Source organism: Pantherophis guttatus, chromosome 8, assembly GCF_059756535.1.
Source record: "Pantherophis guttatus breed Tessera chromosome 8, ASM5975653v1, whole genome shotgun sequence".
NCBI classification, from domain to species: Eukaryota; Metazoa; Chordata; class Lepidosauria; order Squamata; family Colubridae; genus Pantherophis; species Pantherophis guttatus.
In genome coordinates this window covers 598030-620503 of record NC_142070.1, presented here as the reverse complement: position 1 = coordinate 620503, position 22474 = coordinate 598030, and the positions used below count along the sequence as shown (strand labels likewise).

The following is a 22474-nucleotide window of genomic DNA, read 5'->3' as shown; positions in this document are numbered from 1 at the left end:
TGAAAGGAGCGCTATTTTTTCCAAAATAAAATTGGAGCCATAACTCACCACCTCTGGCCATTGGTCAGCACTGGCTAGCCCGATGTGGCAATGCAAAGGGGCCAAGCAGAGGGACTTTGGATCGACCGCATCAGGAACGCAGACATGGAAAACTGCACATTCAGTTGAAGAAGACAACAGGGGAGAACCTTTTAAATAAGGGGTCCCTGGGGCTCTCTGAGCTGGTGGTTTTCTTGCAGACATTTCATTACCCAACTAGGTACCATCGTCAGTGCTGAAAGGGAGTGGGGTTGGTGGAGAGGCGTAGGAGGAGGTGGGAGGAGAAGGAAGAGGAGGAAGAGGGAGGAGGAGAGGAACAAGGGAGGAGGAGGAGAGGAAGGGGGAAGAGGAGGAAGAGGGAGGAGGAGGAGGAAGAAAGGAGAAAGACTGTGGGATCCTTGGTACCCTCTGAGCCCAATTGTTTTCTTGCAGATATTTCATTAGCCAACTAGATAACATCATCAGTGCTACGGTAGAAGGGAGAAGGGTTTGCTCTTAGTTTCTTTCTAACATCCCTCCTAATTAGACTACTCTGGACAAGGATCAGCATCAATGGGATGTGCGACGAGAAGGAGAGATGGAACTTTTCCCAAAAACCTGAGCAAACCCCTCCTCCCTTGAAGTACCCTGATGATATTCCCTAGTTTGGGCCATGAAACATCTGTAAGGAAACCACCCGTCCCTGAAAGCCCCAAGGACCCCCCAGTTCAACCTGAGCCACAAAGGTTCCTCTCCAATGGAAGCTTTTAGCTGTCGGGGGCGTCTTGAGGAGCCCAAGCAAACAAAGTTTCGGAGCTGCTCTGAGGAAGGACGAAGTATTAGGAAAGCAGGGAACAAGCACAGGGGGTTCAGAAGGGAAAAGGAGGGAAGTTCCGAACCTCGTGGAGGAAAAGGGGGTGGGTGTCTCTAGGAAGAGGAAGTGAGAAATCTTGCCTTTGTCCTTTGGAGAAATCTCACACCAAACACAACCCAAAGCAAAACTACAAATTCAAGTGCATCGTGGCAGAAACATAACAGGATAACAGAATTGGAAGGGGCCTCGGAGGTCTTCTAGTCCAACCCCCTGCTCAATCCCAGTCCGGACTAACGGCTGCCCAGTCTCTTCTGGGACGCCTGTTAAAAGCCTTAAAAGCCTAAAAGCTCCAGTCCGAGCCCAACGGCAAAGCCCAGGCCACCCTGTTTGGCTGAGCAAACCCATCAATGCGTCTCAGACCCTTTGGGGGTCCGTCACTGCTATTGTTTAAATATTTTTTAATTCCTAAATTACATTCCAGTTTCCTTTCTCCCAACAACTAAGGCAGAAATAACGACCTGTTGAGAAGTGTTTTGTGGGCTCACATACTGGGTCCCAGAGGAAAACAGTCGCCGGACTGTGAGATGGGCAGCAGATACAGGAAAGGAATAAATGTTATTTCAACAAGACGTGAAGAACGGAGTCCAAGTAGGGCGTGAAATGGCCTGTTCCCCCCCTCCCCCCTCCTCCTTCTGTGCAGCCGGCAGAGAGTCAGCAAAGGCCGCCTAACCCTCCGTCGGCCCTCGACTGGTGCCAACAGCAGCCGGAACGGGGTGACCCCATGGCAAGGAGGGCAGCCATGGAGCGTTTCTGCAGGAAACGTTCCATCCAGAACAGGAGAAACTGCCTCTCTCCCCATCCTAGGCAAATTCTTCTGGAGGGCCTGCACAAGATCACTCTCCTTTTTTTCCCCCCCTGTCCAGATCAAGCAAGATTTCCATTTTTTTCCCTGACACAGATGAGGCCGCTAAAAAGGAAAGACCCTCGAAAACTCTTGGCCCAAAGCAGCTGGGGATAAACAGAGCGAGGGGGGAGCAGAGCCCGTGCAGTTCAGCCGTCAGAGGAATTCCACAGGCCCCGTGCAGTTGCATGCGGCCGACTGAGACGCTGGCTCTGATTGACGGAGAGGTGGGGAAACGGGACCTCTGGCCTGGGCAGGGCAACTTGCAGGCGATGATTTGCAAAGACCAACCCAAAGTATCAGCGCAACAGAGTCAACCCCAGAGGAAGGCAGAGGGGCCTGGGGAGCTTTAGGGTGGCAAGAGATCTGGAGGGCCAGAGCCTCCCAGGCCGGCTGCAGTGGGCCTCGGGGGACGTTTAGAGGTGAAGAAGGGCTCAAAAGCCTGAGTTACAATATCTAAGGACGGAATTTGGACCCTCTTCCCAGGAGCGTCACCCATAGACCCAGAAAGGCTCCCCTAAGAAGCAGGAGGAATTTCCTGAGCAGGGAAGAGAGGAGGGGAGAGCGGAGAGAACCGTGGGCAGCTGAGCGGTGGGAGGAGGGGGGGCAGCAAAGGGGAGCCTGGCATTTCTGTGGCCTCTTCCATTCTGGAAGGACAGGCAGATTTCTTTTTGCGCTCCCAGCAAAGATTGATTTTTACTTTCCAGTTATTATCCTCCGCCGGAAGACTCTGTTTAAAGACCCTGAATGAACCGCCATCAACATCAGAAAGGATGCTCGCCTCCTTGCTCTTCCCTTTCACACCCATCAAGAGCTGAAGAGCAAGGCCTGAAGCCAAAAGAAGGAAAAAGGTCAGCTGGGCAGGGTTAATCAAGCCAAGGTCAATCCAGAGAGGAGAAAGCCCCATCGGCAGCCCAAGGGGGCTTCCCAGGCAGCTTCAGGGGATGGGTGGAAGAGACGGTGTCGCCCTGGGAGAAGGCCCTGCGTGTGTGCAGCCTTCTCTTGGGAAGGAAAGGATTAGAGGGCCCTGCTTTTTATTACCTGCCTGCTGGGGGGAGGAGGGGGGGCAAGTCAGGAATCCCCCACCTCTGACCTAGCCGCAAAGAGCAGCATAATGAACAGAGTCCATGGCCCAAGGCAAAAGCCCCGGCCTCCATTGATAAAAAGGAAAGAGAGGGGGCACCTGAGAAAAGAATGGCCAGGGGGGGGTCAAAAGCAGAGGAAATAAGACTCACTTATAGCAGCCAAGCCCAGAGTTGTTGGGGGAAGGAAGGGAGGGAGGGAGGGAGGGAAGGATGTCTTGGCCCATGCTGCACTGCTCCAAGAGCCAGCCAAAGAAGGGCAGTGGGGCCCTCCCTTCGCTTGGGCTGCTCCAGGCCAGGGAGAGAGAAAGCCTCCTGAGGGCAATGGGTGCTTAGAGGCTTGTTCAGCCAATTCCTCAGTGGCCCAAATGGCTAATGGGAGACCCCAGAAGGCAAAGAGGGCCGGGATGGGCGAACAGCCTGAGCTGGGCCAGGGCTGCTGCCTTTGCCGTGAAGAGAGACGCTCCCCGCCAGCCGGGCACCAGCAGGCAAGCGAAAGCCGTCAGTGCTTCCCAGGAGGAGAGGACTGCAACCTCTCCAGAAATAGGCTCCCTGCCTTTGCCAACAGCCCAGCATTTCTGTAAACAACCCCGGCTTCTTAACTGCTCACATCAGGTAGATCTGGATGGTTTCAATGAAGCCGAGTTCCAACCCGAGGCCTCCAAGTGCCCCCCCCTCCTTTATTGGTTTAGAGGGAGCTTAAGGACCACCAGGGCTGCCGCTGACAGGGAGGGCCGGTCGGGTCCCTTCGTCTGATGACAACCGGGGGGACGGACCGGAGGAGGCGGCTGCCACTTCTCCCTCCGTGCACTGCAACCTGGTGTAACTGCCCCCTTCGACTGCCAGGGACCTTCCTGGGACACCCTCCCTGCGACTGAATGCAGCCCACGTATACGGTGGGAGGGAAGCTCTTTCCAAGAAACACACACACACACACACACGCGTCCACACGCCACACAGACCCAGAGCCTCAAAGTGGGGTGGGGCAGCTCCATCTTCTCCTGTGGATTCCACTGGGTGCCTTCCCCAGCTCCGCAGGCTTAAAGGGGGCTGCCTCCCCACAACCCCCACAGTCCCCCAATATTCTCCCCTTCCCCTCCTCCTGACCCACATTCATATGGGGTCCCCAAACGGCCAGGGGGTGGGGGAGGGAGGAAATGGTTCCGTGTCAGCAGCAAGCGCTCATGCGTGCAGCTCCGTTTACATGACCAGCGGGCACTCATGCACACACATGAAGCTCCACTGGTGCGGGCAGCGCCCCCTCGCCCACCGCTTGTATGGAGCGCTTCTGAAGGGTTGGGGAGCCCTGTTCCGGCCACTGTGGCTGGAGCTGCCCAGAGAGGGCCGTGCAGGAGAAGCCTCGTCCTTTCCTAAAGAGGGAAGCTGTTCAAAGCAGCTGACTCCCCTCACTTTAAACTCCCTGCAGATTAAGACCACCATCCTTCCCCCCCCCCCCTTTTAACAGACCACGGTTGGCCTTTCTCAGCCTCCGGGTGTGGAGAGGAGCAACCTTCCTGCCCTGAGCCCAGAGCATCTCCCATTCAATCCAATCCTTCTTTCCTCTCCCCGGGCAAAGCAAACGAGGGAAGCATCGCAGGAGAGCAAAATGTCACACCAACAACTTTTCCAGAGCAGCACAGGGCGACATCTCTTGGCTGTCATCTAAATTCCACTCTGCTCACAGCAACTTAAGCTGGTTATCTTCTAAAGGCAGAAGCCTGAGTCACCCGAGATGCTAAACCTGGTTATGCAAGTAACCCATTTCCAGAGAACACAGAAGAGAAGGCAGAAGACACAAAGCAGAGCAAGGAGATGAAAGAAGCCTAAATGAATGGCAAGATGAGGACGGCACGGAGGGCTACGGTAAGGAGTGTCCCCGTCTTCTTTTTTCTTATCTCACTCCTTGCCTTAGTGCTTCTGGCGCGTTTTCTGTACGTTACGTAACTGTTTTTACCGCGAACGAGACTCGAGCGATGAGTACGTATACATAAGGAAAAACGACTAAAGCAACATACTAAGCCCCTGCCATCACCAGCAGCAGCAAAGAAAAGGTTTCGCCTGGCAGTCCCTTCGGGAGAGGAGTCAGAAATGAAAGCTGCTCCACTTTTAGTTCATGCTGTTTTTATCGCTTTATGATTGCAAGCTGCCCAGAGTTACCTTGAGGTAAGATGGGCAGCCAGTAAGTTTTCATAAATAAAATAAACAAATCATGTTCCGAAGCCAGGAGACAGAAACCAGACCTGCGTTTCCCAGCGTTCAAGGCTATGAGGGTGTCCTCCCAGCCCCAGAGGGAGATCCCTGAGGCCATCCGGTCCAGCCTTCTGCATCCCACCGTGGCTGGCCAGGGGCATCTGAGCAAGGCCCAAGACACGGGCAGGCAGGCCAGGTCCTCAGCGGCTGACGCTTCAGGCCGGCTGCCTGAGCACTGGGAAAGGCCTGGGACAAGGCAAGGGCAGGGTGACTCTCTGCCCACCTGGCTGCTCACCTGCTTCATGGCCGTCTCCCCAATCTTGTCCGAGTGTTTGCGGATGCTCTCCAGGAAGTCTTTCAGGTCAGACATGGAGACGTCCTTGATTTCCTCACGCAATTTTGGGATGTTCTCTACCATGATCTTGCAGAAGTGGTAATGGCTGACTTGGGGCAGGCACATCCGCTCCAGGTGCTCCAAGGTCTTCAGGGCGGGATAATGCCTGGAAGGAAGGAAGGAAGGAAGGAAGGAAGGAAGGAAGGAAGGAAGGAAGGAAGGAAGGAAGGAAGGAAGGAAGGAAGGAAGGAAGGAAGGGCCTTGCTCAGAAGCAGGTCAGGTGACTCGCTTCACCCACAAGCCCTCAGGGCTCCCAGGCTCTTTGGGACACCAGGAACCCCCTGAAGTTTTTCTCTTCTCTTTAAATCACTCTGCGAGGGGGGAGTGGATTTTACCAGCCCTCACTGTCTCACCACTGGTAAGACGATGACAAAGCAGGTACTACAGGTAGTCCTTGACTTATGACCACAATTAAGCAAAACATTTCTGTTGTTAAGTGAGCTTTCTTGCCACAGTTGTTAAGTCAACCACCTTGGTTGTTAAGTTAGTAACAGAGTTGTAAAATGAATCTGGCTTCCCCACAGACTTTGCCAGTCAGAAGGTCTCAAAGGGGATCACGTGACCTTCACTGCAACCGTCATAATAGGAACTTCTTGCCAAGCATCTGAATTCCAATCATGTGACCACGGGGATGCTGCAACGGTCATAAGTGTGAAAAACGGTTGTAAGTCACTTTTTTCAGTGCCAGTGTAACTTCAAATGGTCACCAACGAACTGTTGTAAGTCAAGGACTCCCTGTAAAAAGGAGTCTGTCGTGTCCCCCCCCCCTCCTCCTCTTGCGTATTAAGGGGCGGCTGCTCCTCAGACTCAAAGGATCAGGAGGCAGGGAGGAAGGAGGAAGGAGGACAGAGAAATAGAGAAATAGAGAAAGGGCTGCATTTTTCCAACGGATCACAAAAGGTAAAAATGGGTGCAAAAACATAGAGCAATAAAAGCTGCAATCTGGACAGAATCTCCAAAAGGAGAACAAGCGAAAAGGGCAGGACAGTCAGTGGAGGGAGGGAGAGGCAGAGCAGAGCCACAAAACGAACGCCAGGGAGGCTGTGAAGCCCAGGGAGCCCCAAATGCCGTGGACGGAGGCTTCTATGCCGCTTCACAGGGCTCGATAGCCCTTTCTAAGGCCTTTCGCAGAGTCAGCCTCTTTCCACCCCCCCCAACCCTCTGGCTCCTCATTTCACCCACCTCGGAAGGAGTCAACCTGGAGCCGGTCAGGATCGAACTCCTGGCAGTGGGCAGTTAGCCCTGCAATGCTGCATTCTAGCCACTGTGCCACCATGGCTCCACGGTTAACCTAGCCCAGCCTCCAGAACCTTCCTTGGACCCCGGCTGAATCACAGGGCCGCCCAGGAACGCCTACCTTTTGGACTTCATCTGCTCCCTTAACTTGCTCTCCATCTCCAGAACTAGCAGAAGGAACGGAAACACACAGAGAGGTCAGGAAGACACGGGCGGCCCCAGGCGCCCCCGTCCTCCTCTGCAGGGCTCTCACCGGGAAGGCACTGGCTGAGTTTATCCACCGTGGCAGAGATGTTCCACTGCTGCAGCCGGCATTGCCTCAGCTCCTCCATGGCGCCCACCAGCTGCAAGAGAGAAGAGAGGGGCTTTATCGTCGCCGGCAGCCTCGGGGCCAACCCTGGTTGGCTTGGACATGGTCACTGCGGACCCCCCACCCCCACCCCCACCTTCCCTGAGTCTTCCTGCTGCCCGGGCAGACCAGGACTGACACCGGGATTGCCAACCCTATGACTTGGAATCCTGACCTTCGGCTCCCTTTCCCCAAGTCTGCGGAGGGGCTGGCTGAGAGCCCAAAGCGAGCGCAGGGACCAACTGCGGGTAGTGTCCAGGCAGGCCAAAGGGGCAAGGAACCGGATGGGCCAGGACTCAGCTGCTAAGACCCAGGCCCTTGCTAAGGACAGACTGGACAGGCGGATTCACACACCCCTCGCCTGATCCATACACTCCCTCGAGCATTTCAGGCCCCTTCCAGCCCTCGGACTCTACGCTCCACCTCCAACATTCTCCTCTTTACACAGCTCTGCCAACATGGGTGCAGCTTTGTGAAGGACAAGAGGCTCAAACGCTGCCGAGGACACTGAAAACCTTCCTCCACGGCAGCTTCCTTTCAGGCCTGAGGGAAGGAGGGCCCGAGGGCCGAGCTGGGTTGGAGGCCAAAGAGAGGTACCCAGGAGCCCTCTGAGGGGGAGCAGAAAAGCCTCCAAGGAGGTTAGAAACAGAGGGATGGGGATAGACCCATGCCCAAAATTGCTGTTGTTGCAGAGCCCCCACGGTGACGTGGTCAAAATTCAGGCCCACCCACACTCAGGACGGCAGGGGTCCTTCAACTCCCCTCTCCCCCCAGCCTCTCCTATGTGGCGCTCCACCCAGGGGCCCTCAGCAGTGGCAGGACTGGGGCCGGGGGCCCAGGGTCCTTGGCAGTAGCACAGGCCTTCAAGCAGCCCTGATGCCACTCCTGCCACTGAGAAGTACCGCCTCAAGCCCCCACTAGTGACCTGGTTGCCCCGGGTGCCCCTGATGTTTTCCTCTGCTGCTGCCGAGGCACCCCCTGGTCCTGGTCCTGGTCCTTCCGCCTGTGAGGGGCTGCTGGCTGCACCTGGCCTTCTTCCCAACATCCTTTGCACCATTCTCCAAACCGAATGCCTTGTTCTCACGAAGCTTCAGAACCTCCCCCCCCCCCCCGAGGTCTTTGTAAGCGTTGTGAGAAGGGAAGGCCGGCAGTCCTCCATGGAGCGTGCCTGTCCTCGTGAGACCGAAGGAAGATCTCAGGGGCTTCCCAAAGCATCGCAAGGACAGGACAGGACAGGCCATGTGGAGAAGGAATGGCACGAGCAGCCTGGGGAGCAGCTGCCTGGCAAACTGCAGGGCAGGCCTTCTGCAGGAGGAAAAGGGCGAATGGCCACGGCTTCGTACTGTGACAGAAATGCTGGTCCCGGCTGCTGTTGTAATAAGCTGAGGACAGCCTGTAAATAAAATTGCCGCAAAGGCTTCGAAGAGAGGAGCCGAGGCTTCCTTACTTGCTTGCTTTCCAGCTGCAGTTTCCGATTCGTATCCGTGACTTGATTCTGTAAAAGGAAGGCATGGCGTTTTTAAGAGTTATTTTTAGCCCATGAAGTGAGACACACACACACAGAGAGAGTTGCTGGGTGCACAAATTGGGTGGATGGATGATGTAGATCCGAGGTGGGCAACGATGGCCCCTTTAGGACTTGTGGACTTTCAACTCCCAGAATTCCTGAGCCTCTTCAAGGGCTGCTTGGCCATCTTCTCAGCCCCACCAGCGCTAAAGTGGAGGGTGGCCCTCAGAAACCGTCCCCTTCCCCCCCCCTGGAGTCTCGGCTGCTGCATCCCATGCAGGGTTGCACCCCCGGTCCCTCCCTGGCCTTCCCCCAGGCGACTAATTCGGGCTCCTCTGGCCTCCAAGGTGCTCTGTGCCACTTGCCCCCCCCCCGCCGGCTGACCCCCTATCCCTTACCTTGAGCTTCTGGGCCTCTGCCCGGACCTTCAGGAACTCCGTGATCGAGTCCACAAAGCCCTGGTAATGGAAGTTGCACATCTTCTCGATCTCCCGGTCGTGGTTCCGGATGCGAGCGTCCAGCTTCTCCATGAAGCGCCCATGTTCTGCCCCATCATAGACAGACCTGGATAAAGTGGGATGCGTTAGGCAGCCGAAACCCTGAATTCACCTGTTCTCTGAGTTCACGTAAGACACAGAATCATCAAGTAACCCGGGGAACTCCCAACTTGGCAGCTTTAAGACCTGTGGACTTCAAGTCCCAGAATTCCCCAGCCAGCCATTCTCCTTCAGAGGCAACAGACCTGTCTGCAATTTGGGGGGGGGGGGGGGGGGAGGACATCCAAAGACTTGTGTTGAAGGTCTGCTACAAGGAGGCTCATGAACCTGAGGTCTCACTGTAATCCCAGTGAAGAGTCAACTGCCGGCTGCTTGGTTTACTCAGCAAATGTGAGCGACTCAGTTTCCCCTTTATCCCTGAGCCAATAGCGGCAAGAAGTGGAACCAAGAGCCAAGGAGGAGGCCATAAATTGAGGTTAGTCTAGAGACATTTCTGCATGGCAGGTGGCACGGCAAGAGATTTTTAAAAAGGCCCGGTTGGCACTGGCAGCCTTAAACCAGGCCCTCTCTTTTCCCTCTCTTCAGGAGCGTCGCCCAAGATACAGGGGCCACAGTACTGGTAGCCCTTAACGTATCACCACAACTGAGCCCAAAATTGAGTTTCACCCCATTTTACGACCTTCCTTGCCACAATGGTGAAGTAAGTCACTGCAGTTGATAAGTTAGTAACCCGGTTGGGAAGTGAACCTGGCTTCCCCATTGCAAGCCACATGGGCTTTGCTTGTCATTAAGGTCATCAAAAGGGGGTCACGTGACCCCAGGACATACAGACGAGCCAGTTGCCAAGCGTCTTGGGGAGGCTGCAACAGTCACGACTGTGAAAAACAGTCCTAAGTCACTTTTTTCAGTGCCCTGGTAACTTAGAAGGGTCGCCGAATGAACTGTCCTTAAGTCGAGGCCGACCTGCATTGTCTCCCTCCAAAGGAGCCGGGTCAGAGAGATTTTAAACCGTGTTCATTTCTGCCCCCAATAAACTTAAAAAGGCCCAATGCCAAATACAGGGCAAGGGCCAAAATGGTCTTGGCCCCCTCCAGCCGCCCAGTCGGCTACTAGGGCCGATTCCACAAGCGGCTTCCAACAAACTGGCCTTAATCAGAAGGCGGCTTATTCGATACACTGGGATAAAAGCTTGTTTGGCTACCCAGATTTTACGCTAAGAAAAATCACGGGGATGCATTGCATTCTGGGAGGCGAATCCCACTCCCCAGCTGGGTCCCAGTTAGAGAAAGCTGCACCTGGGCGATCTGGCAGGGAAGCGGGCGCAATTCAGAAGGGGCTGGGCTTTCGTCCCCAGGATGGTCCCGCAGGCCCCTGGGCCTCTCGTGCCCCCAGACCGAATTGGGAAACCAATGGAAGAGCCGGCCTGTGTTTTTACAGACCGTGTCTGGAAAGGCACCCCCATAGCTCCTTCCCCCCTCCCGTTCCTGTTCCTTTCTGCCAAAGACTTTCTGGATTATTTTAAAGCCAGTATTATGAAGTTCCTCCTCCATAAGAGGGAACAAAACAGAATTATGCGAAATAAAACCATCTGCCATGAGCCACAAGCGTATCCAGCCGGGTGTTGCAGCCAAGCTGCCTTGTTGAGCACGGGAGGCCTATCCTGGTTTTAAAGAGCGGCCCCCTCACCCTTGCCCGGCCAGAGAGGGGCAGAAAATCGCAGGCTGCCCAGGGAAGGGCACGGAAAGGTTAGTGCCAGGGCTGCTGGGTGTGAAACGGGCTTCAGTCTTCAGGCAGGCACCCAGGGGGTTGCAAAGGCAAAATCCTCCTGGGAATCCATCCCCCGTTCGAGGGGTGCTTGGGGGCGGCCCCAGATTCCACCATCTGGAGGTGGGGCGGAGGGATGGGAACGGAGTGGGGTCCATTTCAGGAGTTCCGAGGGAGGAACCCGCGATCCGGGCATGGCAATGACTTTCTGGGGCCCGGGAAGGCCTCCTGCTCTGGGTTTGATTAAGAAGCGGAACGAAAGCCCAGATGACACTTGAAGGGCTAAGGGCGCAAAGGCATTCTTTTCATCCTCTGACATTTTCTTTCCATTAAGTGTCAAGGCCATGAAGGCTTCCTTATTAGGGAAGTTAAAAATAAAGCAGCAGAAAGAATGAACTCCTGGTTCCCACACAAAGGCACATTTTTTGCAACGTGCTCTGGAAAAGGTCAGGAAAAGTCTGGATCCAGGTGGCTCCGAGCATAAACTCAGCGCCTCTCCTGCTGCTGCTGCTGAGGAGCCTCCGGAGCGCCTGCGCTGGGCAGCCTGGCGAGGCGCAAGCCAAAGGGGCCCCCGAGATCAAAGGTGGGTCCCAAACTGCAGTGGCCCCTCAGGTGGCCATGAAGTTCTCTTGCACCCTGGCAGTCCCTCTACTCTGGGTGCTCTCTGAGCTTGGTAGCTTCCTTGCAGACGTTTCATGACCCAACTAGGTAACATCATCAGCGCTAGAAGGGAGGGGGATTGCTTTCTGTTTGTATACTTCTAGCGCTGATGATGTTACCTAGTTGGGTCATGAAACGTCTGCAAGGAAGCTACCAAGCTCGGAGAGCACCCTCGTTTCATCCCTGAGTAGCAAATGTTCTCCTTTATTGGAAGGACTGGATCCGCCCTCCTTGCAGCTGGAGTCAAGGCAACTTTCCACCTGTTCCCCAAACGGTTCCCGAGTCCTGCAGACCACCGGCCGGGTCCTGGCCCCGCTGTCCATTGCTGGAAAAGAAGGAAGGAAACACAGGCCTTCCATCTGCCCAGAACAGCCCAGGACGGTCCAAAACACCAGATTTAGGAAACAGGAGCTTCAGTGCCTCCGTTTCGGAGGGCGTTCTGCTTAACCCTGGCTAACCGCTGACCTCGGGGCAGGCCCCGCATCGTACTCTTTTGCCAGTGGAAAGAGAAACCAGTCTCAGAACTTGCAGTGATGCTTAAAAATTTGTGAGCCCTTCTGAACGTTCGATATTTCTGCACAAATATGACCTAAAATGTGATTTGTTCTCCACAGAAGTGTTAAAAAAGAGATAGATTCCGTTGAACAAAGGAGTCAAAAAAATTATGCCCTGATTTTCTGAGGAAAATGACAAGAGCCAGCCAGCATCCAACCACCCACTGAAAAAGGAAGCCAAGGGCTTAAGAGCTCCCCAAGAATCACAACCAAGAGCACCTCCCAAACTTTGATGGCCAGAGTAGGGTTTTCACAAAATGCTGCTAGATGTTCCTCAGAGGTCCCCAAGAAGACCAGCCTTTCTCAAGGCCATCCCCTTGCCTTAATCATCGTCCTTGAGGGGGGTCTCTCCTTCCCCCCCTCCCTCTCTCTCTCACACACACACACACACACACACACACACACACACACCCCTGACAGCAGGGAATCCGGGGGCATCGAAAGGAAGAGCCAGAATTCCCCTGAAGCAGCAGGGAAGCTCTTCGCAGGGACAAAGGACTTTGCTCACCTAGAACCCAGGAAGAAAAATTAGGGGTCTGGGGGAGAGGGGAGAGGTGGCCATGCTACAGCTCTGGCCAGCCCCAAAGGCTGCCACGGGGGACCCGGAGGGAAGGCCAGGCCCAAGCGGCTCCCCCCCCACTCCCCGCTGGGACAAGGATGGAGAGAGACAAGGATGGCCACCAGCAACACATTCGGAGCGCAGGGTGGGAACAATTCTCTGGGAAGAACAGAAGTGATGCGTCAGCAAGCAATTCCTCCTGTCGCAGCGGCCTTTCAAGCTGGAAGGACAGTTGATTGGCACCATGTGTCGTGGCGGCGGATGGGAAGAAGCCAGGACAGACCCCGAGCGGGAGAGATAAAGGCAACTCCAGAGGAGGAGGAGGAGGAGGAGGAGGAGGAGGAGGAAGGGGGGCTGAACCATCCTTAGGATACCTTCTAGGCAGATTACCTTTGGCCCCCTCGGTGGGAGAGACCCCTCAACTAACTCCCCACAGATAGACTCCGGAAAGGGTGGGGCTGGACAGGGCTTGGATGGGGAAAGTGTGGGGCTTTAATGAGAGTCAGACTCACTGCAGTCTCCTTCACACTTTTCTGCTTTCCGTTCTTTTAAAATCCACTGTTTTCAATTTCAAAAAAATATAAAATGCAGAATAACAAAAAGGGAAAAATTTGGGGAGAGGCAATAAAAAATGGGGGGGGATTAAAAACTGACAAAAAAGGAGAGGACTGACACCCAGCTGTCTTCAGTACAAGTACAATTACGGTATATAGTAACCTTTTACTCTTAAAGTTAAAACAAAAACATCATATACAACAGAGGTCACCAACTGGTGCTCAATGAAAATGTTGGTGGTCCACAGAAAAAATATTTGCATTTTTTTATATTGCACTAAATCAGGGGTCCTGAAACGATGGCCCCTGGGCCGGATATGTGCAATGAACATTTGTGTTGCTGCAGAGAATCTCCCCCTTTGGGGTCTTTTTGTGCGGGTTGGAGGGGGGCAGAAATTCCGACTCGGGGTCTGCTTTAGCCGCCAGGTGCGGGGCTTTGGGCAAAGGCTGGAGGGAAGAGCCGGAGGGCCTTGTTCCAGTGGGACTGCATCATGGCCTGGAACTGGCTGACCATTTCAGCCCTCTGAGCCTCCAGGCGCCGGTACCTGGCCTTGCACTCCGCAGGTCTTCCCTCTGCTTGGAAAGCCTATGCTCCTAGTCCTCAGTGAGGTGCTTCTGCTGAGCCTCCTTCTCAGATCCCATTTGAACTGAGCCAGCTGTTTTGCCAACTCTTTCTCGTGGTGGCTGCTTAGCTCCAACAACTGCTTCCTGTTGGGGCCCTAAGGAGCCCAGATGGGGAGGCAAGGAATGACTGGCAGCAGAGGGGTGAGTAGAGGTCGGTGAGACGCCCCTCGATGTGAATGACATCAAATTGGCCATGCCCACCCAGTCACATGACCACTTAGCCACGCCCACCCAGCCGATCATTAGGCAAATCATATTAGTGGTCTGTGGGATTTAAAATTATGAATTTACTGGTCCCTGAGGTCCGAAAGGTTGGGGACCCCTGATATAAAAAGTGTATGGATTAAGCAATGTAAATAACATAAAATTGTAACAACAAATCTCTTAATCTAAGCTTAAACATAAGCATAAAAATACAGCATATCTAGCTATAAAAATAACAATACACAATATTTCCATAATAATAATATATCTAATCAGCAAATCCTAAAATCAAAACTTCATTTTAATCTTTCTCAAGCAAGAAGTCCAAAAGAGACTTCTATTTCTCCAAATAGAAATGCAACTAAATTGGCTTTTGTCTTTTGTCAAAGGAATCCATCCATCGCGACCCCACGGACAACGTTCCTCCAGGCCTTCCTGTCCTCTACCATCCTCTGGAGTCCATTGAAGCTCATGCCGACTGCTTCAGTGACGCCATCCAGCCACCTTGTTCTCTGCCGTCCCCTTCTTCTTTTGCCCTCCATCGTTCCCAGCATGAGGCTCTTCTCCAGGGAGTCCTTCCTTCTCATTAGGTGGCCAAAGTTTTTCAGTTTCCTCTTCAGGATCTGGCCTTCTAAGGAGCAGCCAGGGTTGATATCCTCTAGGACTGACCGGTTGGATCGCCTTGCAGTCCAAGGGACTCGCAGGACTCTTCTCCAGCACCAGAGTTCAAAGGCCTCCATTCTTTGGCACTCAGCCTTCCTTACGGTCCAACTTTCACAGCCATCCATTGCAACTGGGAACACCATAGCCTTGACTATACGCACTTTTGTTGGCAGGGTGATGTCTCTGCTTTTTAGTATGCTGTCTAGATTTGCCATGGCTTTCCTCCCCAGGAGCAAACGTCTTTTAATTTCTTGGCTGCAGTCCCCATCTCCGGTGATCTTGGAGCCCAGGAAAATAAAATCTGTCACTACCTCCATTTCTTCCCCATCTATTTGACAGGAATTGAGAGGGCCGGATGCCATGATCTTAGCTTTCTTAATGTTGAGTTTCAAGCCAACTTTTGCACTCTCCTTCTTCACCCGCATCAAGAGGCTCTTTAGTTCCTCTTCACTTTCTGCCATTAGAGTGGTATCAGCTGCATATCTGAGGTTGTTGATATTTCTCCCGGCATTCTTAATTCTGACTTTTGATTCATCTAGCTCCGCCTTTCTCATGATGTGCTCTGCATATAAGTTAAATAGGCAGGGCGACAGTATATAGCCTTGCCGGACTCCTTTCCCAATTTTGAACCAATCAGTGGTTCCGTGTCCAGTTCTCACTGTTGCTTCTTGAGCCACATATAGGTTTCTCAAGAGACAAATAGGATGGTCTGGGACTCCCATCTCTTTAAGAACTTGCCAATTTGTTGTGATCCACACAATCAAAGGTTTTAGCATAGTCAATGAAGCAAAAGTAGATTTTTTTCTGGAACTCCCTAGCTTTCTCCATGATCCAGCGTATGTTGGCAATTTGATCTCTAGTTCCTCTGTCTCTTCGAAATCCTGCCTGTACTTCTAGTAGTTCTTGATCCACATACTGCTGGAGCCTAGCTTGTAGGATTTTAAGCATAACCTTACTAGCCTGTGAAATGAGTGCAATGGTGCAATAGTTTGAACATTCTTTGGCATTGTCTTTCTTTGGAATTGGAATGTAAACTGACCTTTTCCAATCCTGTGGCCTCTGTTGAGTTTTCCAAACTTGCTGACAAATTGAGTGTAACACTTTTACTGCATCGTGTTTTAAGATTTTGAATAGCTCAGCTGGAATACACTAGCTTTGTTGTTGCTCAGATTTCCTAAGACTCATTTGACTTCACATTCTAGAATGTCTGGCTCGAGGTCAGTGACCACCTCATCGTGGTTATCAGAGATGTTAAGCTCGTTCTTGTACAGTTCTTCTGTGTAATTTTGTCACCTCTTCTTAATCTCTTCTGCCTCTGTTAGGTCCCTGTCATTTTGGCCCTTTATCATGCCCATCTTTGCATGAAACGTTCCCTTCATATCTCCAATTTTGTTGAAGAGATTCCTGATCCTTCCTATTCTATTGTTTTCTTCTATTTCTTTGCACTGTTCATTTAAGAACGCATTCTTATCTCTTCTAGCTATTCTCTGGAATTCTGCATTAAACTGGGTGTATCTTTCTCTTTCTCCCTTGCCTTTCGCTTCCCTTCTTTCCACAGCTATTTGCAAAGCTTCCTCAGACAGCCATTGTGCTTTCTTGCATTTCTTTTTCTTTGGGATGGTTTTAATTTCTACCTCTTGTACAATGTTGCGAACCTCCGTCCATAGTTCTTCAGCCACTCTATCTATCAAATCTAATTCCTTAAATCTATTTGTCATCTCTATTGTATATTTATCAGGGATATGATTTGGTTCATACCTGAGTGGCCTAGTGCATTTCCCCACTTTCTTCAATTTAAGCCTAAATTTTGCAACGAGAAGCTCATGATCTGAGCCACAGTCAGCTCCTGGCCTTGTTTTTACTGCCTGTATAGAGCAGTGGTGGCGAACCTTTTACTCACCGAGTGCTGAACAGGTCCTTGCTTTGCGCACTTTGCAAATGCACGGCTCCTCCTCCATGCGCTACGCACGCAACCACACCATCTGCACATGCACACAGCTTTTGCATGTGCGCCTCACCATGCATTGTGCGTGCAATCGCACCATCTGCAAATGTGCATGGATTTCATGCACACAATGCATGCACGCAAGCACTCTCTTGCGCATGCACAAATGTGCACGCATGCACAGGAGAGCTCCGAAGATTGGTGGGTTCCCTGAATTGTGCACATGCACACCGGAGGCCCGAACACCAGCTGGGAGCATGCGCAGCTGCAGTGGGGCGACAGCTCGCATGCCTGGAAAACTGGCTCTGCACATCACTTCCGGCACATGTGCCATAGGTTCGCCATCGCACGGGTCTAGAGCTTCTCGATCTTTGGCTGCAGAGCACATAGTCAGTCTGACTTCTGTGTTGACCGTCTGGTGAGGTCCATGTGTAGAGTCGTCTCTTGGGTTGTTGGAAAAGAGTGTTTGCTATGACCATCGTACTCTCTTGACAGAACTCTATCGGCCTGGGCCCTGCCTCATTTTGTACTCCAAGGCCAAACTTGCCTGTTATCCCGGTTATCTTTTGGCTTCCTTCTTTAGCATTCCAATCCCCCCCGATGATAAGGACATCATTTTCTGGTGTTAATTCTATCAGGTGCTGTAGGGCTTCGTAGAACTGGTCAATTTCATCCTCTTCAGCACCAGTGGTTGGGGCAGAGACTTCGACTACTGTGGAACTGAATGGTTTGCCTTGGATTCGAACTGAGATCATTCTGTCATTTTGGGGATTGTATCCCAGTAATGCTTTTCCTACTCTTTTATTGACTAATAATATTATATACAATATTACAATATGTAGGTTTATTTAAGATCAATAGATCAGCATAAGTAACCAAGTTTGCGTAAGTATCATTTCTCTTCTAAAACAGGTTTCCTGGGGTGACGGCCAAAGAGAAATGATAGGAGACAAACCTGCTTTCTATCTCTTCCAAACTCTCACTAAGGCACATCTGTCAAAGGGGCTTTTTTCAATTCACATTATCCTGAAGGCTAAAATGCCATAGGTAGACATGCCACCCAAATCTCAAAAAATGTCCCTCTAATTCCAAGAACCTCCGGTTTCCTAAAGTCACGCATCCCAAACAACATTCCTCAAGTACAATTTTAGGCCAGGTAATTCTAGTCCATCTTTTTTTTTTCCACATCTTGCAACAATTTACTATATTTAATTTTTGATTTCTTACCTTGCCATACAAATCTAGAAATATCTTTCTGCCATTGTTTAAAAGAAAAATGAATTGTCAATACTGATATAGTTTGGAATAATTTTCTGCTTTCCCCTCAAAATGGAGCTCAGCTAGCCATTTTTGTCTTCCCCAAACCAAACTGTATTTATTTATTAAAATTATACGTTGCCGGTCTCAAAGCGGTCATTTTGTGGTGACATTAGATCTGCCATCAATTGACCAACTGCACTTTATTAATGAGCAAGATGAACCTTCTCCTTGCAACCTCCAACTACATTCCAGCATTACAATTATTGTCCGTTTACTCCTAGGCTTCACGTTTTGTTTGTGACATGGCTATTACTGTAATGAATGGCATGTCTATTCCAGTTATTCTGTGTTTGCTATATATGTCAATGTCTTCAGTGATGGAGTATCCAGGAGCCTGTAGCTCCTTACGCAAACCACCCTGAAGATATGTGACTTCAGTTCCCATTGAAACGCAAAGAGGCCCTTCCTTCTCCTTCTCCTCTCTGGGCCAAGAGAAAAATGACTGCAATTCAGGCCTCAGGTGAGGGACCTGATCTCTGGCACCTGTCAGCAGGGGGGAGGTGCACCTCTGAGTCAGTGTAGACTCCTGGCAGCCGCTTGGACCGGTCTCTGCAGTTTTCCTGGTAAGATTTCAGAAATGATTTGCCATTGCCTCAGAATAACAGAGTCTGAAGAGACCTTGGAGGTCTCCTAGTCCACCCCCCTGCTTAGGCAGGAATCCCTCTACCGTTTCAGACAAATGGAAGTTTCTTCAGGTTGCTTCTCTCTTTGATCAGTTTCCATCCGTTGCTTCCTGTCCTGCCTTCAGGGGCTTTGGAGGCTAGGTCGACCCCCTCTTCTTTGGGGCAGCCCTTCAAATATTGGAATACTTCTTTTTCATTAAACTGGCCATACCCAATTCCAGCAACCCTTCTTCATTATGTTTTAGCCTCCAGCCCCCTCATCATCTTTCTTGCCTCCTTCCTGGGGCTGTGGGTGTGTGACCGGCCCAAGGTCATCCAGCTGGCTTTGTGCCCCGGGGGGGAAAAAGCAAAGAGGCCGAAAAAGCTTCCTTGAGTCAAACTCGATCTCCGAAGCGTCCATGGACTTGGACATCACCCCCAGCCAGCAAGGCCGCCGGTCAGCAAAGCTCAATCAAGCCATCCCAGCAGAGGCAGAGTTCCCGCAGACATCCCATTGCTGGTGTCACATTGCCCTCTGCCGTTCTGAGCCGGCAACTGCATCCCGGGAACTCTTCCAGGTGCCAAGATAGCAACTAGTGAAGTGTCGCTACGCTTCTGTTTTGGGGATACTGAGCAAACGGGGGTTACGAGCTTTTCAGCTCATGGCAAATTCAGGCAATCAAGGAACCAGCACAGCTGGCTGGGGAATTCTGGGAGTTGAAGTCCACAAGTCTTAAAGTTGCTATGGTCGTACCCCTCTGTTTAGTGCAACTCTCCCTCCATTTCTGCTTCCCCCCCCCGCCCCATCCTGCCTAGCCTGCTCAAAGCCCCTTCCATGAAACAATGCCAGGCCTTCCCAGTGGCAGCACCACTGAGCATCCCACACCCAAGATCCACATGGCCCCAACCTTGTTAGCCCATCACAGGGCTTTGAAAACCCCGGCTATTCCCTCAGGCGTTGGGGTTAGGAGGTTGGGTGAGCTCCACTGGTTTTTCATGAGTTGGACTGCGTTTATGGCTATCGTTAAATTGTGGTCTCAATAATTATATTGAGATTTATATTTGATTTTCATCACCCACTGGAACACAAAATGGGAGTGATCAGAACCTTATACCACCTGGCTGAAAGTTTGCCTACCAGCAAAGATCAGGAAGAAAAAGAACTAAAACACATCACACGTGTGGCTATCCCAAGTGGCCTTCACCAGATCCAGAAAAAGACCCACCCAGGAGCTCCTCCATAACAGACAAAGAGGAGAACAACAAACGAAGCAACATTGTCATTCCATAAATTGCAGGAATATCTGAAACACTCAGGCAGATTTTCAACCAACACAGCATACCTGCAGAATTTAAACCCAAGAATACACTAAGGCAGAAGTCTGTCCACCCCAAAGGATAAAACACCCAGACACAAACTGAGCAATGTGACAGATGCAATACAATGCAATGAGACATGTGCAGATCTGTACATTGGGGAAACAAAACAACCACTTCACAAACACATGGCACAAACACATAGGAGGATGAACCCATCAGGACAAGAATCAGCAGTCCATCTGCGTTTAAAAGACAAAGGTCACTCTTTTGAAGACAGCAAAGTCCACATTCTGGTCAGAGAGGACCTCTGGTTTGAAAGAAGGGTTAAAGAGGCCATTGATGTTAAAATTGAACAGCCCTCTTTCAATAGTGTGGGAAGGATGTGGCACAACCTACCTCCTGCCTACAACACAGTCCTTTCAGCAATGCCAAGAAGGTTCCACACCCATTTGCACTCTGATTCAGGTGACTCTGAGGATATAGATGAACCCTCAAGTGGCCTCAACCACTCCGCCTTTGGAGTTCCAACGACCAGATGACTGCAAAGAATATAAATCCTTCCATTCCCCACTATTCAGTCAGAACTGAAGAAGCTTCTTTGATAGGAAACAAAACGTTTTCAATGAAAAAACTAAGAAAGTCCAATTGCCCTTTGGAAAGCACTTTTGGGACAGCCATGGCCTGGATGATGGAGAGGCTCCCTAAACATATAAATCACCATGTTCGCATCCCAGAAGAATGCCAGGACTGGCTTATGCCTATTTATACACACATGAATCAACTCTTGAAACACTGCAGAAAAGGGAAGACATTTACCTGCTTCCCAAGTGGCTCGTGCCGGGTGGACCTCCTTTAATTACACTTGTGTGGGGATTCAGAAATCCCACCGTCCCTTAGTCTGACTTCCCCCAATGCGCCAGCCTCTTGACTAAAATGCCCTATTTCCCAGAGTTAATGGGCTGCACTCACACCACCTGCTAAACCACAAAAATCCTACCCCGACTAAGTGTGTGATGCAAAGTCAACCACTTGCCCTACCTTTGTGAATACAACCCAGGTGTGACAATCTGACCTACAACGTTCAGCCCTCTTTGTACACCAAGAACCAGGAAGCCCTTCCTCAGCAATAAGAGGCCAGGCAGCCATTCCCCCACCCCACCCCACCCCACTGGAAGGTGTCCTTCTGTGCCTCCAGGTTCAGCTTCTCCTCCATCTGCACATCACCAACTTCAGGGGGACGTCAGAGACGTCCCAGGCAAAGTCTTTCACCAACCACCAGGTGGCAGTAAAGCCACGTGTTCTTCAAACATCCAGCGCTTGACACTCTGGCAAATTCCTAGAGGGGCAAGCTCCTCCATCCCTTCAAATACAGGGAGTCCTCGACTTATGACCACCACTCAGCCCAACATTTCTGTTGCTAAGCAAGGCATTTGTTAAGTGAGTTTTGCCCCCTTTCTTGCCACTGTTAAGTGAATCGCTGCAGTTAAGTCAGTAACAGTGTTGTTAAGTGAATCCGGCTTCCCCATTGACTTTGCTTGCCAGAAGGTCGCCAAAGGGGATCAGGTGACCCAGGGACACTGCAACCGTTGTAAGTTCATGCCAGTGGCCAAGGATCCAAATTTTGATCACGTGACCACAGCAATGGTCGTGTGTGTGAAAAACAGTCGTAAATCACTTTTTCCAGTGCCGTTGTAATTTGGAACGGTCACTAAACAAACGGGCTGCCTGTCCGCTTCCGGCCAGGCTGGATTTGGCCTCCAGTCCTGGGTCAGTTCCCTCCTCAGCTGGAGCGAGGCTTGGGAGACCCCCAGCGAAGGAGAGCCTAGCCACCCCGCCTGCCCCGTTCTAAGCGGCTCTTTCTCAAGGGGAAATGGCTGGCCTGCACTTGGCTCCTTCTCCCTTTCTCTCTCGTCTTCTGGACAAACTCCGGACAATCTGGCCTTCTCTTCTGCAGGGCAGCCCTGAAGACAGCAAGCGACCTGAAGGCACGGCCTCCAACCATTTCCCATGAAAGTCTTCCCACCCTGCGCCTTACGATCTTGCTTGCTCCCACTTTCTTCCAGCTCATTCGTCATACTGGGTGCCCAGAAGAGCCTGCTGGTCTGACTGACCCCAAGCGGAGAGGAGCGCAGAGGCCTCCCTTCAGCTCCACACTGGCTTCTCTTGCTGCCTCCTCACAGCTACGTGTCTGTCCGTCTGTCTGTCTGTCTGTCTGTGTGCGTGCGTGTGGGTGGGTGTCTGCAGCTACATCTCCCGGTTGCTCCTCTTCGGCTTCTCCTTCCACAAGGCATCCAAGGCCCCCTTCCTGCTGCCCCCACCCAAATGCAGAACGTGGAACTCATTCCCAAAGAATTTCTTCCTGCTGGTTTCTGCCCATTGTCCGAGTTTTATTTATTTTACTTGGTGTGCCAAAATCATTCCAAAGTATTCAATAAGAAACTATACATCTAAAAGATCACTAAATGGTACCCCAAAAAATTAATAATTTTAAAACTTAAATTAAAACAGAAGGTTTACCAGGGGTGAAATCCAGCAGGTTCTGACAGGTTCTGGAGAACCAGTAGCAGATATTTTGAGCAGTTCAGAGAACCGGCAAATGCCACCTCTGGCTGGCCCCAGAGTGGGGTAGGAAGGGAGATTTTGTAGCATCCTTCCCCTGCCACGCCCACCAAGCCATGCCCACAGAACCTGTAGTAAAAAAATTTGAATTTCACCAC

At 51.6% G+C, this 22474-nt stretch overlaps 1 protein-coding gene across 10 annotated transcripts in view; it reads right to left on the bottom strand.

The window, feature by feature from the left end:
* The window catches only part of EXOC6B (exocyst complex component 6B), a 152329-nt gene that overhangs the window by 121302 nt on the left and 8553 nt on the right, over nucleotides 1-22474 (bottom strand). For all 10 annotated transcript variants that reach the window (XM_060682315.2, XM_060682317.2, XM_060682316.2 and 7 more), the window contains exons 2-6: nucleotides 8890-9055; nucleotides 8432-8479; nucleotides 6889-6979; nucleotides 6757-6802; nucleotides 5301-5505 (exon numbers count right to left, since the gene is read on the bottom strand). In XM_060682315.2, the coding sequence (XP_060538298.2) occupies nucleotides 5301-5505; nucleotides 6757-6802; nucleotides 6889-6979; nucleotides 8432-8479; nucleotides 8890-9055 (556 nt within the window). The remainder of the gene's footprint in view (nucleotides 1-5300; nucleotides 5506-6756; nucleotides 6803-6888; nucleotides 6980-8431; nucleotides 8480-8889; nucleotides 9056-22474) is intronic.